The sequence below is a fragment of the Siniperca chuatsi genome, linkage group LG11 (genome assembly GCF_020085105.1).
Source record: "Siniperca chuatsi isolate FFG_IHB_CAS linkage group LG11, ASM2008510v1, whole genome shotgun sequence".
In the NCBI taxonomy this organism is placed as follows: Eukaryota; Metazoa; Chordata; class Actinopteri; order Centrarchiformes; family Sinipercidae; genus Siniperca; species Siniperca chuatsi.
In genome coordinates this window covers 23,302,877-23,325,848 of record NC_058052.1, presented here as the reverse complement: position 1 = coordinate 23,325,848, position 22,972 = coordinate 23,302,877, and the positions used below count along the sequence as shown (strand labels likewise).

General features: G+C 43.1%; 1 protein-coding gene across 3 annotated transcripts in view; it reads left to right on the top strand.

The window, feature by feature from the left end:
* Positions 1-18,186, top strand: part of meis1b (Meis homeobox 1 b) — an 84,594-nt gene extending 66,408 nt beyond the window's left edge. For 2 of the 3 annotated variants that reach the window (XM_044213596.1, XM_044213595.1), the window contains exons 10-13: positions 7,915-7,973; positions 9,959-10,048; positions 10,945-11,042; positions 16,335-18,186. In XM_044213596.1, the coding sequence (XP_044069531.1) occupies positions 7,915-7,973; positions 9,959-10,048; positions 10,945-11,003 (208 nt within the window). In that variant the 3' untranslated portion in view covers positions 11,004-11,042; positions 16,335-18,186. Of the gene's footprint in view, positions 1-7,914; positions 7,974-9,958; positions 10,049-10,944; positions 11,043-16,334 lie in introns of those variants that run through there. The other variant, XR_006379820.1, reaches the window with a different exon arrangement.
* Positions 18,187-22,972: the final 4,786 nt, after the last annotated feature.

The window sequence follows — 22,972 nt, the reverse complement described above, 5'->3', positions numbered from 1 at the left end:
TGCTTATACACAAATAGGTGTCCATGTGCAAAGACACACTGTGAACCGAACACCATCCCTCCTCCCCCCTACCTTCCTCTTTCTTCCCCTCACTCTATCTGTTTCTCTTACATCACGGCACGCCGCCTGAGGCCAAACCTGCATTTCTCTTCATTCGCCTCTCTCTCTGTCTTTTTTATTCCCTCCTCTTTTCACCCCACTCCTCCCCCTTGCTTTTCAACCTTCTTTTGTAGTACTGGAGGGGGGTCCAAAACATGAAAGGCGGCAGAACGTGAATGCCAGGGTCTGTGTTGAAGCACACATGGTCGCTGTCGTACTCGCTGCCATCAGTCAGTTGTTGTTCTCATGCTGATGTTTTCTTGTGTTGATCAAATGCTGCTGTGAAGTGAATCAGTGGGGACACGGAGCAAGTGTTTTGTGCCAAAATTAAATATCTAGAAGAAATAGGACACATACACTACAATAACAGGCAGAAGACTGACATTGATTTCATGCAGTTAAGATACGTGATGGTTCTATGTAAAGGACTTTTGTAGACAAAGCATAACATGATGAGGCTCACAGACTGTTTCTGCTGGTGCTGACGCACATGTGGCGACTGTCAGCCACCATTGATGGGATTAACTAAATCAGGGATTGTTCTGAAGTCCTGCAGACATATTCACTATCATAAAATGTCTGACTCATATCAATTTAAATTGATAACCTTACTTTGTATTGTAGAGATTTTCCCCCTTCAAATATATGGTTATATGGATATACTTAGGTGATTTTGAGCAGATCAGCTCTAATTATAACAGGCTAATATTTAAATGTCAGCAGGTAAAAAAAAAGTTCCCATCCCATCATCCCATCACTTTTTTTCTCAAAATGTTACCCTTTTCCCCTCACTTTCACTCCTTTGGTGTTTGCTGACTGTAGATGTCGACTGCCTAAAACTGTAAAACTGCCTTCACTAGTTTCTGGGTAGTCAGAGAGATCCCCGTAGCGATGGCTGCTGTGAGCCAGCGGGGGGAAGTGACACACGCAGGGACAGGATATGACACGGGCAGTATGGGGGGATTTAGGTCAACTGCTGTGTGTTTGCAGCAGTCCCCACTGCAAGCCCTGTCAGCAATACTGGCTCTGTGTGACACTGGTCATCTGTGTGTGTGTGTGTGTGTGTGTGTGTGTGTGTGTAAACTGAGATTTTTGTTTTTGGTGGCTAAGTGTATTTATTTGTGTATATGGTGAACGGAAACACAAATTTACATGCAAATACATAAGCAAACCCCCTCCAAAAAAAAAAAACAAACACACACAAGGAGAGTACTGCTAACAGAGCATCTTCATGAGCACATACACATAGAGCAACACATAGATACATATACGCACATACATTTTGATCCAAGCCCAAAGGCTAAAGGCCACAGACTCTGTCCATGTTTGTGTTTGTGGAGTGAGCAGCACAGGACTGCCATGTTGTTTCTTGGTAAAGCCAGGCTTCAAGCCATACCCTCTCTCTGGCATTGATGGATGACTGGCTAACTGAGTCCAAGACTGTCTGAATGTGTGTGAAGGGAAGCAGGAACAGAGATAAAGAGAGTGACAGAGGTCACATGTGACAGCTACATGCTCCCCTCTGATGTCTTATTCTTATTCTCTGCCTTTATGTCTTTGTTTTTTCTTCTCCTTTGTCCCTTGTATTCTAAACCTTTTTTCTCTCTCTTTCTTGCCCCTTTCTCACCCTCTCTCTCCCACCCTCTGTTTATATTTTGCCTTTTGGCAAGTCCTATTTAGAAGCCAGTGAGTGTTGCAAAGCCAGCCCAGTCAGAGCCAATGAGTTCATGTATGTTTTTCAAGTGGCCAACATTTCCTTTCTATAACTCTGAGAGGCACCTGGTTGTCATGGGGACACACACACACACACACACACACACACACACACACACACACACACACACACACACACACACACACACACACACACACACACACACACACACACACACACTAAACACACATACACAGTGAGCTCTTCTCCAGTTTGTGTGTGTGTGAGAGTGTGTGTGGTTACCCAGCCTGTCGCTCCACTCTGTAAAACCAGCTTTAGTGGTAGATTCATGGTTCTCTTAATGGACACTGGGCTCTTGGGTAGTGGAGCAACAGAGAGTGTGTGTGTGTGTGCTTACATACTTGTATTTTATGTGTGTGCAGTAATGGGGATTAAGTGACCCCATGGCTGCTCTCAGTCTAAAGCTCCTTTTAAATTTCACACTGTTTTCTTATGTTTCCCTCCATATGTGGCACTGGATCCAACTAATCCACCTCATGTTATTAGGAGCTGGATCAGCAGACCAGCATGTACTGAATGTGTATGTGTGTCTGTGCATAGCTATGCATGCATTTGGAGATGCTTGAGGAACTATTTGCCTGCCAATAAAGACTTATATGTATTGCTCAAAACACAGGCAAATAACTGTCAAATAACAGCCTAGCTGCAGGACTCAGATTTGGTCATGTGACTCATACATGACCTCACTTCAGCCTTACTTGTCCAATGTGTGTGTGTGTGTGTGTGTGTGTGTGTGTGTGTGTGTCACAGTGCCACAGCTAACCCAAAGGTAATATGTAAGGTACCACACCTTTTCCACAGACCTAATGCACACAGCTTTTTCTATAGAAGGAGGTTGAGAAGCAGAGAGGATCATGGGATTGAGCAGGGTGTGTGTGTGTTTGTGTAGGAGTTTGGGAGTGTAACAGACCTACGATATGTAGCTATTTGTAGCAGTTTGATCGGTCTGAGCAGCTTTGGGGAAAACAGCGAGAAGGATGCTACTCGTTGACAAGTGAGCACATGTAGCAGAATGAGCGGCTTGAGTACATTTGTAACTATGTGTTACCCATGAAGGTGTTTGTACGTGCTGAACGCTGCATAGATAAATTAAGAACAATACAGTCTATTTGCACAATATCAGGTATGGCTTACATATAGATAGTTGCAGCCTTTTATGCACCATCCATCCCCCATGTCCCTATCTCTTAACTGTTTGTGGATTTGTGTGTATGCCTGTTGTAAATAGAGTACTGCAAGCAGCTGCATTAGTTTATTTAAACTAATCTGAAGCATCTCATCTAAGCATCTGACCTGAGAACGACACTCAGGAGGAGGGAGGGAGGGAGGGAGATATGTGGGGAAAAGAAAAGGAGGTGATTTATGAGTTAACTTGTCAACTGAGGAGAACAAGGGGAGAAACTCATAACTGTAATTCCCTCACACACCCACATGCAGTACGCTCACATACATATACACACATACAGTATGCAGGTACATGCGCACAAATGCACTGCCACCCCCCTGCTGCGCATTAGAGAATACGTGAGCTCTATAATAAAATAACTACTTACTTAAGAAGATGGAGATGTGCTGGGACACGGGACTGGATAATAAAGTTCTGCAGGGATATATAAGGTGTGACATAAGAATTAGAATGGGGTGTATAGTGTGTGTGTTAGCTCCAACATGCTGTGTGAATGCTTATCTTGTGATTTATGACTGGTAACTGTATTTGTGTGGGTGCACAAGTGCAAACCAACTGCTTCTGTGTAGTTTTTGTTTTTTAATAACTATGTTATGTAGGACTAACTTGTGTAGAAATCACTTTTATAGAAACAGGACTGGTTAAAAAGTTCTTTCCAAAGAAACTATTCCGATAAAAGAATTGATTAACAGAATGAATTCAGATAAAATAACAATGTTTTAGTTTGCGTGTGTGTGTGTGTTCACCAGTGAGTAGGAAGGATATATGGGCTAGGCGTTAATTGTGGTTGAGCAGCAGACAATCGATGCTAGCCGCGCAGTGACAACCTGATGATAAGCTACATGATTCTACCCGTTAGAGCTCGCTTTCTTTTTAGTGCTTTTAAATCACATTGATTGGCAGCCAGGAGGAGTGTGTGGTTACACAGTTATTTTAAGCGGCTCTCAGATTTGAATATGCATGTAAACCCCTGTTGGCGTGTGCCGAAATCCACCGCCGGGTCCTGATGAGGGTGTGCGATGCTGGAATATCCAGCTGTGTATAAATGTGAGGTGTGTGCAGGCCTGTGCAGATTCTCTCAGATTACTAATGTAATATTGGTAGTGAGTGCAGAGGACGTGTGTATATACGTGTATGTGCACATTTGTGTGTTTCAGTGTGTCTCATATTACTAATATAATATTGGTAGCAGGCTCAGGAGATGTGCATGTGTGTGAGTATGTGTGCTACAAAAATTGAGAACTCCACATGAATTTAAATCAACGAGCTCGCAGAGTAACCTTTTGTATATCCAATCTGCATCTTTCCACTGCTCGTTATTAAATTATCCCCTAATTGGTCACGCAACAAAGGCAGCTGATGAAAAAGACAATTTCTTGCTTTTAATTGGGCATTTCACGTGTGCTTCGTGTACACCTGTGTGCGGCTGCCTCGGCTCAGTGTGTCTGTGTATGTGTGTGTGTGTGTCTCGGGTGTAATGAGAATAGGACATTAGCAAGGGCTTGGCAGACGCCGTCGCAATCAGTTCCACTCTTTCCAGAGAAGGAGGGAGAGGGGCGGGAGGATTAATCCAGACATTAGTAATCTCAGAAGGAGAAATAGATTGGCGGCAGAACAACAAAGAATACATTTCTTCCAGTTTCCTTGTATGACTTTTAAGTCTTCAGTTGTGGCATAACATATGGCCAACATGTTTTTTGATCCACTGTATGTCAAGCATGTGTGCCCGTGCTGGGAATCAAACTCATACCCCTTGCAGTGTTCGCACCATGCTGGATTCCCTGAACTACACAAGGCCAAATTTTATTTCAAGTCATTTTCCTTCCTCCTGCTTGTCTTTTGGTGTTTTTTTGCCCAACTTTAGGCGTACCACCAGTGGTGTGTCACGCCAAAATAGCCCAGCTATTGTTGCACTGAGCGGAGCTGAATAGTGCAGCTCATTGTGTTGTGATGGGAGGCAGGGGAATGAACAGGCCATAAACACTGGCCCTATAGCACCCAGGGGTCGTGCAAAGGTGAAGCCTCACTCCCCTTAACAGAGGAGCTCCACTTTTCTCTTCTCTCCCTTTCTCTCTTTCCTCTCTGTCTCTCCGTCACTCTTTATCTCTTTCTCAGTCTTTCCCTTTCTTATTTCCTATCTCTCCTTTTTCTCTCGCTCACCCCTACCTCTCCCTCTCTCACAGTCTTTCTCTCTGTCAGCTTATTAACGGTCACAGCAAGAGTGTCTGGTTTGCAGACCAGAGCCCCTTGCCTTTTTTCCCCCCACTCTCTCACTCCTCCTTCCCTCCCATTCTCCCGCTCTCCATCGCTCCGTTCCCCTGGCTGCTATTATGAGAGGCATTTTATCCTTTGTTCCAGCCCCCATGGTGCATCTGGCCTCAGATATGGGGACGACAGGGACAGGAAACCGGCGAGAGTTTTTTTGCGAGGAGGAGGGGTTTGGTGGGTTAGAGTGTGGGTTTGTTGCTGGGAGGTGGAGGCCAGTTTCCACCATACAGGGAAGGAATGATAAGGAGGGAGTGAGCAGAAGAACGAAACAGATATAGAGAGGGACAGAGAGGGAGGTATGAGAGGCAGAGTCACTGTAGTTGTTCTTGTCGTAATAGTAGCAGCACTTGTAGGTCTAGTAGCAACACTAGCAGTGAGAGTAGGATTATTACTTCACTGATACATAGTCTGTTTAATCCTTAGCATAAATAAGCACTGGTGCCATATTTCTGGGAGGTCACATCAAGTTACAAGTCCATTACATTCATCCCTGAGCCCCATTGTACCAGGAACAATTGCCTGACTTTCTAAGAAGTGCACACCTATTGCCAAAACAACCTCCTTTGTTGCATCAGTGTATTTTTGAGGGAGGTAGAAGGAACCACATTTTGCAGGAGAGATTTGAAGAGGAAGGAAAGCAAAGCGAGAGAGAGAGGAAGAACAGAGGCGAGGAGACTGCAATAAAAGACAAGAGGAAAGAGGTGAAGAGAAGGAGAGGTCAACAGTTAGCCAGCGCTGGCCTCAAGTTGACCTCATCGTTCTATAAAGGGCCTGAAGAGGAGAGGAGAGGAGAGGAGAGGAGAGGAGAGTTAAAGGAATGCTCAGGCCTCCTCACCCCTCCTTGCCCTCTCTCCCTCACTCCTCCTCCCATATCTCCCCCAGCAAAACAGGGTAGCGAGGGAGGAAGGGAGGGAGGGGTGTTGGTGATAAAACTCCAGACGTTCCCTCATTTGATGGTGCTCTGCCATGTCGGTGCATTCCTCCCTGGCTCTTTCTGTTTCTGTCTCCCCCCAAATTCCAATTCAACATACTTTATTGTAACAAATGGAGAACTAAATTGCCAAAGCATTGAGCTCAAAGGCTGACAAGATCCCCGTCACTTTTTTTCTTTCTTTTTCTCAGATCATTTCACCTCACAGAAAGCTCCACTGGCAACCCTGTCAAAAATTAACAATTTTTCTAAAGTGGCTTACTTTAACAGAGCAATTATATGAAAACAATGCAGGGAAACAATCAGGCTGCTAATCGTTCTCCCTTTCTCTTGCTATCTGTCTCTGCCGCTCTCTGTCTCCTCATTTCCCTGCAGCTCTGTCTTTAGAAGGTGATACAGGATAGATAGCGGGCAGAAAAATAGGAGGGGCACCACAAAGCAGTTAGAGAAGGAATATTAAAGAGATATAAAGCAAGGGGGTTTCATTCACTAATTAAGGGTCAAATAGATGCAGAAACAAAAGGTCCCTTTGTTTCTGTTCCTCCTCTTCTGCTTTCTTAGACTTCTTAAATGCATCTTTTTCCAGCTTCAGAAGTGTTGCATGACTATTGTTTCCTTAAAGTTTGGCTAATGCTCCCTCTTTTAGAGATGAAATAGAAGTGTCTGGTGGGGCAACAGCAGGAACACATAAATCAAGTCAGAAGCCCCAAGAGCCCGCTCTCCTTGGGGTCATTACAGGTCAAAGGGTCATTTCACAAGGGGTTAGGCTGAGCAAGGCCAGAGCGCTGCCTGTGTGAGTGTGTGCGAGGGTGTGAATATGTGTGAATTGACGTAGGAGAGGGAGAGAGATTAAGAGTGTGTGTGTGTGTGCAGTTGAAAACGAGTGAGTAGCAGATTTAAATATGAATATAGGTGTGTGTGTATGTGTGTGTGTGTGTGTGCAATAAATGGTCTGACCGTGTGCTTTATTGGAGGTCACAGGGTAAAGGGGTTTGTTCAAGGCTATATGTACCAAATCCTGCTCCTGTGAAAACACACATGCACACTAAAAACAGCTCCTGCTGTCACAGAGTAACACATGGTCACCTGTCTTAACAGAGTATCACCCAAAACAATGCCTCTCACCAGTGGCAACATGGTATGTTTCTGTCAGCAACACTTCCCACTCTGCAGCGCTCAAAGCCAAGTGTGTTAAACAGTCAGCAATCTCAGCTCGTTGTGAGGTGGAACGTCTCCAATAAAGCGAGATGGGTCGACATGTTTCAAACAGGCAGAGAGAAAATCCCGGTTAAGCCTCACCCCACAAAGACCCCAGTGTTCAGGCTGATGTTACTGTGTATAAGCTGAGACTGTGCAAGTTTGTACAAGTCGTGGACTTCTGCATTTGAGAGACAACTGCCTCGGTTGTTAAGGCTGTTAAGATGTTACTTTTGCCGTGGCTCTATTGGGGCTTTACCGCGGCTCAGAATTGCTTAGGGGAGAATAATTTCTCCATATCACTATTATGGTTAGCTAAGAGAAAGAGGCTAGTTTGGCAATGTGTTTGTTTTCGTGCTGTGTGCCAAGATTTTCAAGGTCTTTGTCAGCAATTTTTGCCTCATCTTGTTTTGAGAAATACACTGACTGTGTTTCCATGTCTTTGCCCCCCCCGCTCTTTTCATCCATCCTCTTCCTCCTTCTCTTCATCTTCTTCAGGTTCATTAATGCCAGGAGGAGAATAGTCCAGCCCATGATCGACCAGTCAAACCGTGCAGGCAAGTCTCCTGTAGTTACTGTATTCAAGTCGCGCAGGCGAAAGCCGTCCACACTCCATGCACCTGGAGGCCCCTCAGCTGGTAAATACAGGACTGATACCCCCATCCTGGAATGTCCAAAACCTCCAGGGGCTTTCCCCTTTACTGTCGTGACTGACCACTAAAATTAAGAACCAAAACATTACAACATTAACAACTACCATTAATCAACTTTGACGTGCCATTTGGGATGATAAACTATTTATTAATTATAAAATATAATAATTTGGCTGAAAATGAGTTAACGATGAGTGGATTTATTTTTCTCAGCCCGTAAACAAAACTAGCTGTGTTCTCAGTAAAGTTTGCTCTTAACCCCTTCCTCCCCCCTTTGCCAACCAGGCCAAGGAAAAAAAAACACTCAACCCTTCCTCCCTGGCTCAAACCAAAACATAAAGAGAACTACACCCGTTTCTTTTTTTGGGTGACCGTTGTTTGGCTTTTTGGCTCCAGACCTGTTTTTACCCACCCCACCTCACTCCTTTAAACTCCCCCCTCAACCCTATTTGCGGCTGTTTCAGGGAGCGAGGGAAGTGAATGAGCGGTCCCCCTGGTGCATGGCTTGGTTTGGACTGCCGTAAACTTTATTACCTGTAATAGGGGTCAGAGGTCAGGGTGGCATTAGGGGCGCAGTAAAGTTCAAAGGCATTCAGTGGGGCTGAGTTCTTGCTTTTGCTTGACTGACCCCCAAACAGCCTGAATCGAAGGTAAGTGGATTTCTATGAGAGAGGAACAATGGAGGTGAGCGAAAAATAGGAACCCTATCAGGTTTCACTTATCGTTGCTGCAGTATTTATTAGATAAAGCATTTAGGTAGGAGCAGATTCTGAGGCCACTCAGCAAGAATTACTTATTGTTGACAAATGATCAGCGCTTTAGCCTGGAGCTCATTTTGTTCTTTTGATCATGTGTATAATCATACATTGATAGGAGCAGAAATTATGTTAAAAGTCATAAACATATAAGTGTCAAGTTCCAAAGTGCAATTTTTTTCTACATGACAAGTCATGATAAGTTATTTAAGTAGCAAAAGTTTGGTTTCAGACTTTTATATTTACCTTTGCATTACATAGCAACAAAGTTTTGGATTGAAATGTATATATTCTTAAGATTACGGGAAATATTTCAGTTTATTTTCAAAATGCTAACTGTCTTCTTTGGGTGAGAAAAAAATCCTTACGATAAATGCTTCACCACTTACCTCACCACTTGGTGTGCCAGTCTTGTTGTGTAGCCAAACGTTGATCAAACCCACAGAACTTTATTTTAAATTCTAGTGGAGATCCCAGAGTTTCTAAAGATACCAAATATGCCAGGTTGATTTTTTGGGGAAATGTGTGAAATGATGCACAAGACATTTGATTGAATGGTGTTACCATAAAAAAATGGAGTCTCTTTTTTGAATATTTCACTCAGTGTAAACATCAAATAGCTTTGATGAAGAGCTGAAACAAGCTGATACACAACATATATAATGCTGTCAGACAGTTGAATAAGATGATATTAACAACCTTAAAGCCACTTAAAAAGAGAAAAAACTGTATAAAATTAAAATATTTTTATCCACACGAGGTCCCTAGTCATGCTAACATATTTTATTTATCATTCTGTGAAAACAGTTGTCACCTCTTCCAGATGGCTCAAATCTCATTTTAAAACAAAAGTCTGTGAGTGTACCATAGTGTGTGTTGAACTCTCTCAGTCCAATCCCTATTAGAGCATTTGAACGCATTAAAGTCTACCAGGGGCTTACAGCGGGGAGCCGGCTGGACAGACACGGAGCAGAATGACGTTGAAAGACAACAGCGGCTCCCTGTGCGTGCACTGGCCAACAGATGATCCTGCTTCGGCCACTGAGCCTTAATTAAAAGCACTAATTGACCACTCCGTCCCCTCCCTCCAATCCCTCTATCCCTCCCTCCCTCTGTCTCCTCCTCCATCCACAGTAAGTCAAGGAGCTCCCTACAATCCAGATGGCCAGCCGATGGGGGGCTTCGTCATGGACGGCCAGCAGCACATGGGAATCAGACCACCTGGTAAGGCTTTCTCTGCGTGTCTGTCCCTTTCTTTCTTCTCTTACTCTTCCCATCTTTCTTCTTTCTTTCCTTGCTGCTGTTAGCTCATTTTCATGCCTTTCCCCTTCTTCTTTTCCCCTCTTCTTGAGTCTTACCTCATCAGTCCTTCCTTATATATTTTCACTCCTTTCATCTCTTCTTTCTTGCCCTTTTTGATCTCCTTTCTCATCATCTAACAGTATCTCTAGGTGTCAGTGTGATTCATACAGTATCTGCCATGTTGGTGGTTTATTCTACCAGCATGCTCCTCGTCTTTTCTCACACACAAGCACTTAGTGGAAGCTATATGGTCGCTGTGTGGTGTTTTAAGTGTAAGCTGGGCAGTATGTGCACCAGAACAGGTGTGGTCAATCACATTACACAACCATCTCCTTCCTCACTCCCACTCCCTCGCTCTCAGTCCCTCTCTCTCACGCCATCAGGTCTAATCCCAGAGTTTGTCCTTAAGCCCCTCTCCTCCTCCTCTATCCCCTGTTTTCTGGGATTCTCTCAAGTCTCTAACCCTATCTCACCCTCCACTCAAAGTCAGCAGGTTTGGATAAACTGCCAGGCTACTTAACCCCCCCCCCCTTCACCACACCTCGCCCTGCCAGATTTAAGCCAGTACGCTCCTCTGCTATGTTGTCTGTCAAGTTAGTTTCACAGAGGAACCATCTGGTATTTACCTCAGTGTTTTCCCTTTCAGTTTGCAAACATTTTCCTGGATACACTTGGTTGCAGTAACTTAAGAAAAGTATAAGCATTTGTGGACTCTTTGAATAAACTGTAACTTAAAGAACTTTAGTTAAATTGCACTGAAATATTTCACCTTTTTACCAATTTTTTGTATTTAAAATCACTTTCCCAATGTTTCTCAGGACCAATGGGTGGAATGGGCATGAACATGGGCATGGAAGGTCAGTGGCACTACATGTAGCCCCGCCCCAGTCCGACCAATCGCAACACAAAGGGGGATGTAAGTACACGTTGAAACACACTGACTTACACTTACTGTATATATTTCTCAGACTCAGATATGCAGTACATTATTCATGTACATGTTTACTGCAGATCAGAAGGTGTGGATCTGCTTTTAGGGTGCAATTTAAAGTGTTCATAAAAATGGGACCTGTGACATTTTGTACCAATGTGCTACAAAATAATTATAAAAAATGAAAAGTTATGGGAGTTTTAGATAGTGTAAGTCCTCATTTTGCAAATAGCTATTCTCCAAACTGATATATTAGGGAATAATTAATTTTGAACATTTTTTCTGTTTGTTACAAACACGCTCTTGTTCTTCCCAGACTGATTTTTTTCTGTTACACTCTCTCTCAGTGTCCCACCCTCGGTCTGGTGATAAGAGCCTTTGATCACAACCTTGTAGCTCTTTGTGTATGTAATGTGTGTGTGTGCGTGTGCATGTGTGTAGCTATTTCGCTCTCTCACATATCCAATAGCTACAGGACCAAACATCCTTCATATCAGGGAGGAGAGGAAAGAAGAGAAGGTTTTCAGGATAAAAAAACAAGAGAAATAGAGGAACAAAAACAGAGCCGACTTAGAAAAACAGACAGTTTGAACTCATGTATGTCTATACATACTCCTATACAATATACAAGTATCAATTATTGATGATAATGATACAAACATGTTTTGAATGTTTGAGTACTTATAAACAGAAAATCTTCAAAAATTGAAATTATTGAAAATCATTCATCATCATCAACATTTTGTGTACTGGTTTGGTAAACATATTTCTATTAAACAACCATGCTTTGTTTGTGTGTGTGAGAGTGTGTGCACGTGTGTGTGTGTGTGTGTGTGCCAAACAGAAAGAAGGCGAATGGGGCAAAGAGGGGAGAGAGGGGTGATGAGAAGGAGAGAAGGCGGGGATGGGTTGGGACAGGGGGTGGGTGGTGAGATGGGATGGGGTGGGAGACTGGGGGGCAGGTAGGACGTTGCCATGGCAACAGACTGATTGGCAAAAATGTAAGCAGTCGTCACTGGTGCAAGGAGAGGGAGAGAGAGAGGGAAGTGAGCGCCCCTTAAGTGTCATAAATCTGCCGGGTTGCTGTTGATGCATGAGCCACATTAATACACACACTAACCAGCTAGAGGAGCCCCCCCCCCCCTTCTCGTTGTCTGTCTAATGCTCGCTCTGTCTCACCCCCTCTTTGTGGTTTTTCTCACTGTCAATTTTCCTCCTCTATCTCTATCACACAAACACCTTTTTCTGTTTCTCTTTAATTCACTGCCTCTCCCTCTTTCTCTCACCTCCTCTCCCTCTCTCTCCCTCCCTCCCTCTCTCTCGCCCCAGGGCCAAATAGACTCCCACATAATTCTGGATGTATACAGGCTTGGTGTTGTCACAGTGCACAGTGTGTATAAAATGGCTATGGGTCCAAACGTTGTGAAACATCATTGTTTTGTGTACGTGTGTGTGTGTGTGTGTGTGTACACCATATGTGTGTGAACCTGTGTGTATACCTGTGTGGGTGCATGTATACCATACACAAACACGCATATGTGAAATACATGCATTTGCCCATGTGTGGGTGTGTGCATGCGTACAAACATGTGTGTCTGTATAACTGTGCATGTATGTGCATGTGTGTGTATGGTAATAGGATTACTCCTGGCACAGGGAGGGGACACAAACTAGTGCAAAATGGAGGAGGTAGCCAGCAGGGTATGGAGCTTAGCTGGGCCTAATTGACTAGATCCAAATTAAATATGCCATCACCAGAGGTGTGACCAATGGATTTGACTTATTCAGTTTACGAAAATAGAGACCATTAACCCTCCACAGAATGCGTGTGCATGTGTGTTCGTGCCATGATGAAAATATGCCTCCCTTGTTTCTGTCACAAATGTCCACGACCAAAGCAAAGACAGAAAATCTCACAGTGAATGGCATCTTTCAGGTTTGAAATGCAGGGAGACATGGTAAGAGAAAGGCTGTACTTTCAGAATGAGACTATATATGTGTGTGTGTGTGTGTGTGTGTGTCTGTGTTTATGTGTGCGAGTGTGTAAACATGAGGGCTGGTTCGCCGTGTCCAAGCTGCCTCTTTCCAGCAGCTGCTAGCCTTCCCAGCAGACCTTGCTTTAAACAGCCTCAATTTGCCTGCTGAATCTCGTAATTGGGCCACCAGAGGAATCCTCTGCTAGACGGGCAAAGCACAGGGAAGACGAGTAGACAGCGGAAGAAAAAAGAGAGAGAGGGGTAGACAGAAAGAGGGAGGGGTGGATGAAGAGATGGCGAGCGAGAGAAGCGTAAACGACAAGAGGGAGGGGTTGAGGGAGTAAAAGGAGGAAGGAAGGAAGGAAGGAGGAGGAGGGAGGGAAGAAAGAAGACAGAAGCTGGGAGAAAGATGGACAGAAATATGTCTACTCTTTACAGCTTCATTAGCTAGCCGTTGCTAGCTGCTAGCGTGTCTCCGTCAAATATACTATGCTACTTTACTTTCTAGGTCAATTAAATGTAAGTGATGTTATATTCTTTCATGACCAATTAAATTAATAGGTTATTACGTGGGGGGGCGGTTATCTTATTTGATTAAGAGAGCACAGGTTCATTATATTTTATAAGCAATTTTCATTAGCAGAGTTGAGGTTTTTTACCGCAGGGCTAAATTGAGCGGTTATTGTGCTAAGGACTGCTGAGCCTTGATACAGAAGGTGTGCCTAGCAGTCACACTGCAACATTAGTTAAAACTAAAGCCAATTAGTCCTGCTTAGTGAAAAGCGTTATGCTTTCCACCCAATGATGATTACAGAGCTTATATCCCCTTGCAAAACAATACACCTGTCAGCAGAGATGAAACCCAGCAAGTGAAGCAGAAGCAAGCTGAGCCTTTGATAGCAACAAGAATGACTCTCGGATGACCCTTACCCCCTTTCCCTTCTTCCCCTCCCCTGCTTTCACTCTTCCACGAAATTAGCCAGGGGTGGCCCCTGAAAACTGTAATTTTCAGTTTCAGGACAATAGTTATCACAGGGTGGAAGAATTAATTATGGCGCAGAGCGTATGGAATTTTTTTTTACCCTCCCCGCTCTCAGGTTTTCCCAAAATGTCGGGTAGAACGCTTGAGTGACCGCTGCCTGTAACCCCTTTGCTGCCAGTCTCGGCTGGAGACCCTTTGTCCCAGGATTCACTGCTCCAATCATTAAGCACAAATTTATTAACCTTCTGCTGTGGGGTCAAGATCCCCCCCCCTCCCCACTTCTTTTTCTGGTGGATGAACTTTTACTATTAACGAACACTTGAAAAAAAACAGGTCCCGATGGGGATTTGTGCCCCTTCGTATTGTCCATGTGAATGTGTGTCCCTGTTGATTTGGCTCCTCTGGAATCCCCCTTGGAGTCTCAGAACAATGTATTGATTGGCTTATTAAGTGAAAAACCTTATCAGCAATGTGTGCTCTTTAAACCATGCATAGCGTTTATTAGAACCTTGACATGGATTTACATGGATGCTGTCCTTAACCAGGGATACATATGGAAGAACCACAAACAACTTAAAGTAGCAATCCAATATATACTTGATTGTACAATTTTCAGAAATTTGCTAAACAGATATTTAATTGTAATAGAAATTAATTGGATCATTACTTTAAGCGCGAACATGGTCTGCACTGCATTTAAGCTAGCATCACTAATGGTTTAGTTTGTTGTAGTGCCACAGGTTATGTCCCACAATAGAAAGGTCACAGGCTTGATGCCATTAGGTCCAGAAAGATATGTAACCCCTACCACCTCGCTCATTGAAAGGAAGCTAATTGAAGCTTGCACAGCTCACATAATTGCTCGCCCGTCTCTTACGCAAGTCGCACCTATTCTCTTCAGTAGCCCAGGTGAAAACTGATGGATGAGGGGAATAACAAATGAGGGCCCTTGCTCCTCTGTTGTCCTCCTCCCGCTGCACCTCATTGTCCTTTTCCCTGCCTGCCTTTGTGTCGTCTGTAGTGGCCCTCTTGTGTGTGTGGTGAACGCGTGGATGGGCCCCCGGCGCTCTCAGGTGACGGGCGGCCGTGAGCCTCACCTCTCCTCTTTGGTTTTGACAACAATAGTCGTGGTTCCTCAGCGGTGGCTTTCCACCTGCAGAGATGGATGGCGGCTATTGTTGGCTTTAAAGAGAGGAGTGTAGGGAGAGAAGAGGGTGAAGATGGATTTCTTTACTTCATTTTTCATTGTATGAGGAGGTTTGATGGCATGCAGCAGTTTGCATCAGCTTAAGGGGTTCTGGTTGATATGTAACATAAATAAGGTAATTGCAATACTTTTAGATTTTGTGTCAAGCCTTGTTCATCAGTATGACACTTTAAAACAAGATTGAATTGTATGTCACGTTAATACTAACCTGAAATAGTCAAATGCTGACTGTAAACAATCAAAAGATACATCAAAGGCTAAGTTTAAGTTTCCTTGCAGTCCAGTTAAACAGATTATCCAGGAAATGTTAAGTACTGGACCTCAGTATCACTTCAAGTTGATCATGTGTATTTGGTCTCTAAGTCCTCTCCTACTGTTAAAGTAGCATTACTGAGGGTGTAGGATTAACTCACTAAACCCTCAAATGTTCTCTCTCTCTCATACATCCACACAGTCTTAGTGAAGGGCAGGCTTGGGTCTGTATTCTGACCCAAATTAGCACTATGTTGGGTTTGCAGCAGTTGCCACATACCATACTCCTCCTCCAGGGTCTTATCTGCAGGTCCTACCATGTTCAAGTGCTATCGGCCTGAAAATGTAACATGAGAGTCTGCTTTCTAAAGTCTAGTGTGATCTATTGTCGTATTTAATGAATGATTAATGACATCTAACTCATTCAACAGTTTTCCTTTGTAGTTAAATGCTTTCTGCCCCTGTGCTGGAGACAATATGCTAACTTGCTTAGAGTTTAATAATATTTGCATGACTTTGCACATACACTGGAGTTTTTAATTTGTTAAACTTTATATGTTGACCAAATTTACATATCGCTGCCACCAGTTGAAACCTTGTTATCTATACAACATCAGCACTGATCTCTTGAATTGAAATGGGCTTCAACCCATAGAGGACTGTTCCTATTCCTAGATTGAAATTAAAGGCTTTCACATAATAACAGTGATACTGTCTGACTCGAAACTTTAAAATGAATCCTCTCTCCGATCAGCCATTCACAGAAGTAAAGAAGTTCCAAATTAAAACTCTCTCATTTACCATCATCATTTGTGCAAAACTGATAATTTATTAATTATTTTGATCTCCTCTTTCCTCAGAACTGCAGGGAAAACCAGGGGATCACCTGTCTCACAGAGGCCTACGGAGCATGGGAACTGCACTCCTTGACTTCCTGATGACAACAACCAACAGCAACTCCTCTGTCCACCTCCAAGACCCAACAACATTTTATTCGGCTGATATCTGCAACATGGAAGCCTTCCATGACTACCTGCAATCCTTGTCTATGTATCCAGTGACAGTGATGCACAGAAGATCAAACCTCGTCCAAACCAGATGACCCCCTGTCCCGACAGACCCCTGCTTCTTCTCTGGTGGGCACTAGACTTTGCCCCCCTTGCCACTGCCCACTAGGTTCACATGGATTCCTCCATTAAAAGTGATTGCAATTGCGAGCATAGATGACACACGAGAGACACACTGTGTCCTTTGCCTGTACCTTTGGCGAATGCAGCACCTGGTGATATATTCTAGACTCTTTGGCAAACAAAAGAGACTTCCTGTGAAGAGCACCCCACTCTATAGGACGATGGAATTGGACCACGGAGAAGCCAATGTCTGTATCTGACAGGACACTAACAAAGCAAAAGAGGTGCCCTTTAAAAAATATAGTGGATTGAAACATGGAAAGAGGGAAAGCAAGAGAAAAGAAATTAAAAGTATAACTATATCAACCCCTAATTTGGGAAGCGAGTGGAAAAAGAAAATATACTGTATACTGTTGTAAAATTACGCTGGACTCTCACAAGAACTGGGAATTTAAGTATTGTAAATGCTATTGTATTGTTCTGCATATTATGTTGTTTCTAATAGATTTTTTAAAAAAATGATGTGAACTTTTTTCTCTTTTTTTCTGATTTCTTTCCACACTGTGTGTGTGCTGTCTCTCCATCAAATTTGACCTCCTGCCCCCTCCCTCCATTGAATCACAATACATTTTTAAAAGAAAAAAAAGTGAATAAGCAGATAATTCGATCAGTCTGTCATTTCTCGCAGGAGAGAGTGTGATGGCGATTCAGATGTCCTGTTTTGTTTTTTTCCATTTTCATATCAGTTGATTATATGTTCCTCTACTGGTGGAAAGTTTTATTAGGGTCATGAAACTCTCTCATAACTCAGTGGATTAACTCCAAACATAATGATATCAAGCTAAACTCAGTTTCTGAAGCTAACATTTTGGATGTACAAGGTTTTTAATCCAACTGCCATTGTCCAAAATTTCACTTTATCCATTTTTTACTCTGTTCACATGAGGACAGACACATAATGTAGGTGTCAACATGGCTAACATCATGACAGGCTAACAAACACGATACAGAGCATCAGGTAATGCTCACAGTCAGTCTAAAAAAAAAATCACTGTGGATGGGAAACTACAAGTGTGTGTCCCACAAACATGTTGTTTCCTGTTTTTCTCCATGTGTGTCTGTGATTGAGGGCCTCTGAAAGTCTATTCCAGTGTCCTATTGATATGTTTTATGTCACAAGGCCGAGCACTCGCATGGCCAATGGATTCTCTTCCCCTCAGTGTTCATGCGGCCTGATAACAGGGAGAGGCAGAGGCTATGGGAAAACACCATTTATACCACAGTCCATTCATTTTGATTTAACCAGATGATGTAATGCTGATCAAGACAGGAGAGAATGTAAAAGCCACTGTGTGTGTGGCAGTATGCATGTGAGGGGGAACATGTGTGTGTGTGTTGTGCGTGCGTGTGCATACGTGCTTGTGTGGGTTATCAATGCATCCATTATCCATTGCTTCAAACATGTATTACGCACATCTTTAAGATTCCTTTGAAGACAAGTCATGTTTCTTATGCTCTTACTTTGAAGGGTATATATGTACATCTGTGTTGTAAATAAATACTTTTTGTTCAAATAACAGAACTCATAACTAGTCTCACATTACCTTCCTACATGCATATATGAAATATAAAAACATACATATTACTAACTGTTAAATGATTTTAACAAAAAGTAAATAACCCTACAATTGATATTGTGAAGTTAAATTAGGCACAAATATTTTTTTCATTTTATGTCGACAAATGCCCATTGAAGAAAGTAGAGGTCCATTTATTCTTAAAGAAACATGCACTTAAGTCAACCTTCCTCCCATTGCTGTAGATAATGTGCAGCTAATGCATGCGTTATGCTGTAATTTTCTCACACGGAGAAGGGAGGCGAGGAAAGAGGGGCTCGGCAAGAACGCGAATTATCCTTCATTTAGCATTAAAATTCATTTAGGTAAAATTGCTACAAACATGTAAATGGGAAGATTAGTTCTCCCTCACGCCTTGTTGCCCGCAGTCAAAGGGCTCCGCTTGAAGCCCAGCGCTCTGCAGCCGACGTTGTCTCCGGGATACACTGCACTTCAGCAGGCAGAGACTGAGCAGACTGAAGAGACAAGAGGAGAAGAGCCGAGCGAGTTCTGTCTAATTGATACATTTCGGAGAGCAGCCCTGAATCCCAAAGTCAGTGTCTTGTTTTTTCAAACCAGCGAACAAGAGAGAGTCTGTTTTATCCATAACAATATGCGCGTGTAAATCAATACTCTCCCCTTCTCCCTCTCTATCTCTCCTCCGCGCAACTATTGTGTTTTTACTGCCTTTGCCGAAGTGAATGCTATTTACACTAAAGAAGAAGACGACGGAAAAAAGACACGCTCTTAAAAAACCCAGGCGACGTTTTAATTGCTTCGCCTCTCCACCATGGCTGGAAAATCCGAGGCTGTGAAATGTGAATTCCTGAGCCTGTGGCCGTTGGGAGCTGTGGAGACAGAGGAGAAAGCCCATGCTTGACTGCCCTCTTTAGGGAGGCCTGGTAACTGTCCGGGGCAGGGACGTTTGGAGATGGCGCACAGCACCACCTCTCCTTTTACGCACGGACGTAAACCGCACAAAAACGCGTTTGGAAGTTTGATAAAAGTGGAAGAGCTAAGACGAGATATAAAGAGAGTGTAGCTGCAACAAAAGAGTGCACTGCAAAAATAAATTCAAAACAAAACATCTCCTTTGGTCTTATATTTCATATGAAAACCAGATTTTTCAACAACATTCAAAACATTTAAGTAATGTACCAGTCAGATGAAATGCTTGTTGTTTTCACTGCATTTTCATTTCAGGAATTTAGTTTAAACAAGGGCCAATGTCTTAAAACAAGACACAAGTCACGTCTGACCACTAGAATCAAGAAAGACATTTGATTCAATTGATTTGCCTCACTCCAGTGACATTTTAAACATTTTTTTTAAAGATACATATTTTTAAGACTCAATTCCTGGTTAAATAATAATGACTGATTATTTAAACGTATTCATACTGTATATAAAGACGGTCTTTCATTATGAGCACTGGTGCAACTTGTCTTCTATTTTATCAGATGTAAAAACTTTCACATGATCGTGATTTTGCATGTTAAGAGACATTTTTGTCACAGCTGACCTATATTTCTGCAGAGATGAATGTAAGTTGCCTTTTGACAGTTTGTGTCTTCTGCAGTTTGAAACAGTTTTTATACACGAAACAATATGAAGTTTGACTTGTGCTAATTTCACAAGCTGAAAGTCAAAACGTACTTTGAAGTGAGTTAATGATGGTGGTAGGCCTACCACCCTTCTCTGTCTTACACACACTGACCGCGGAGTGAACTGTCAGAGTAATGAATGGAGGAGAAATGTGTTCCAGAGCAGTGGAGGTGCCCGGACAGGCCTGTCTTCCTCTCACAACAACGCAGATATAGATGCGCCTTCATGGTTGAAACAAGTAACCGTGCGCCTCATGTTCTCTACTACACTACAAGCCATGACAAATCTCGGCGGCCATAATGTGTGTGGGCTTATTAATTAAAATCACCGGTTTGTCACTGGTTGCTGAACGCCGGGGCCTATTAGTTAAACTGTTCCTCTCAATGAGTGTTGAGTGGAAATTTGAGTTGAAACTGATTTGAGCTTTATTTTTTGCAAAAGTGTTGCCCCTTGAGACGTGTAGCAGAGCATTTTGCCTCGAATATTTTAATCTTTTGTAACCAGTTGTTCATGCTGCATTTTATGTTATTGGTGTGTTTTCACAACAACTGCAACACTGGAGGTTTTAGCTGAGAGTTTATTAGGTTTTTAACAAATTAAATCAAATTAAGATCGCAGTTTAGGCCTTAATTTCATATGACTAACACTGACTGAACACACATCGAAGCGCTTTATATTTTTTATTTCTCCATATTCTCCTCCAGAGAGCCAGGAGTTAAACGTTCGTCATAAGGGAAAAAAAGGTGCAAGGAATAGTACAGATTCAAGCCGAGCGCGCAACAAAACAATACTCAAACAATCAATTCCCCACAGTTTTCAAAGATCATTATACAGGAAATACACATATGGCCGAGATGACTTGTCAATATCTGAGCTACTTTATGAAATCAATATGGACACAAACAAATTAAACAGTAGCCCCCAAACGCCTCGTGGGACAAACTTTCCAACCCCCCCCCAAAAAAAAAACTCCACCTTCAAAGGTCGCGCGGCAGCTGGTTTCGAAACAAAAGAAGGAGCAAAAAAGGAGAGAGAGAAAAACAAAAAACTGTTGGTGGGGAGAAAGAGAGATAGAAAGAGAAGAGAGGACGACTGTTGAGCGGGGGCCATTTTGGATGTCATCTGTCTCCTTGGTGACGGGGCCCTCAAAAGCCCCTTGGGCGCACGGATTGTTTGAGAGGAGCCCGCTATTTTCTGCAGCATCATTTATCACTGTCACCACATAATGATTCCCCTCGCAGCTCCTTATTGATGTTTGTAATTGCATTATCTCATAAGGGGGGATGATCAATGGAGCCGAGAGGAGCATCAAGGGGTCAGGAGAAGTCGGATTGCTGTTTGTCCATTTAATGCAACCAGGCTCTCATTATCTGCAGCCTCTCTGCGTTCAGGCTAAGTAACGTTTGGTCTGCTCTCCTCTGAGGTTTCACAGAGAGGAGAGGAAGAAGAAGAGGAGGAGGAGGAGGGGAACAGCTCGTTTCATTTGTTTAACCCAAAGCCACTGCAGATAAAAAAAATTAGAAATGCAAAGGAGAGAGAGAGAGAGTGAAAGTAACGTGATTAAGTGTTATGTTATTAGTTCCTTTAAGTCTGAAAAACGAGATTCTGAATTAAAGCGCACAGCTTTAGACTCTTGGGCATCCGTCTTGTAGTGGTCATATAACTTGATAACGTGATGATTAAACATATTTATAACAATATGCCCTCGTGCTTAAAGCGTTCAAATTGATCTAATCCATATGAAGTGAAAAAGACAACAGGAGAATCTGGCGAGAAGATATTTCAAACTATATGATTCAGGTAATTTGTTGTTTGCTCCATGGACAAAAGTAGGGAGTTAGGGATTATAAAGTTTTGAGTTCTGAGATATGGAGCAAATGGGTCAGACGATGCTGTTTGCAGAGGCTCGTGTTGGGGGGATGAAGTCATGAGATCCAGTTTCAGAGCCAGACTGAGGCCCCCGCGTCAAACAAAATGCGATACTCTCCCTTTCCAAACGACCATAAGGAATACCGACGTAATTACTGTGACGTGAGTAACTTCAAGCCCCCCCACACACACACACCTTCACACACACACCAAGTAAATCTTGTATCACAAGCATTTCTCTGTCATACCTAATAAAAAGGACACGACGGACAAATTCAGAAAAAGGCAAAAAAAAAAAAAAAAAAAAAAAAGGCATTTTCATTTTTGAAATAAACTCTTCGAGCAAAAGTTTTTTTTATTCAACCCAACAGACCAAATTTAAAGGTTTTAGCCTGAAAGAGTCATATGCTCAGAAAGAAATGGTGGATGAAGGACATGCAAAAAAAAGAAAGAAAAAAAGCATGTAAACAACTGTTTTCCGTTAAAATTAAGGGTGACTCGTCAATGGTTCTTAAAGATTTCCATATTTTCTCCTGCTTTTGCAAAAGTTAAATAAAGTTATCTGGATAAAATTAAAAATGACTCAAACATGAACTTAAATGTTTGCTACTTTGGAATATTTCAAAAACTTATTTACAGCACTAAAAAAGCCTTTTCTGGCTCGGTGTATACCTTCTTATTTAGTTTCTGTGGGAGAGGCGAAGGCTGCGGCTGCTGGGTGACGTTCCGCAATCTTGCAGTGAACGTGCTGCGCGTCATGGCGGACAAGGGGGGCCTGTCAGCAGGTATGAGTGAGGATATGAGGGCCCGGGATTGGAGACATGCGTACTAGTATGTGCCAGACACAGGCAGTGACAGAGAGCCTGGCTCAGAGAGATACAAGCGGGTACCAGGTAAACACCTTGGCGAGTGGTTTGTAGAGAAATTACGCACAGCTCATTCAGAGCAGGAATCTTGAGCTTGGGATGTTTTGTGGGCGCGTGGGGTGTTTCTCACTCTCCAGTTACGACCAGAGACATCCGGTGCTTGGCATAACATGTTTTTGGCCTCGGTGTTTTCCCTACTAGCTGCTCCTGCTGCGGGGAGGGAGACACCTTTCCAGAGGAGAGAGGCAAACCGCGGCTGGTTCATAACCAGAGATGTTTCTGTCAGCACCTTCCTCTCTCTCTCTCTCTCGCTCTCTCTCTACCTCTCTCTGCCACTCTGGAAGGTCACCTTGGCAGCTCCAGGCAGGGCAGGAGAGCCAGAGGAGCAGGGGGGGATGTCGGCTCCTCAGCT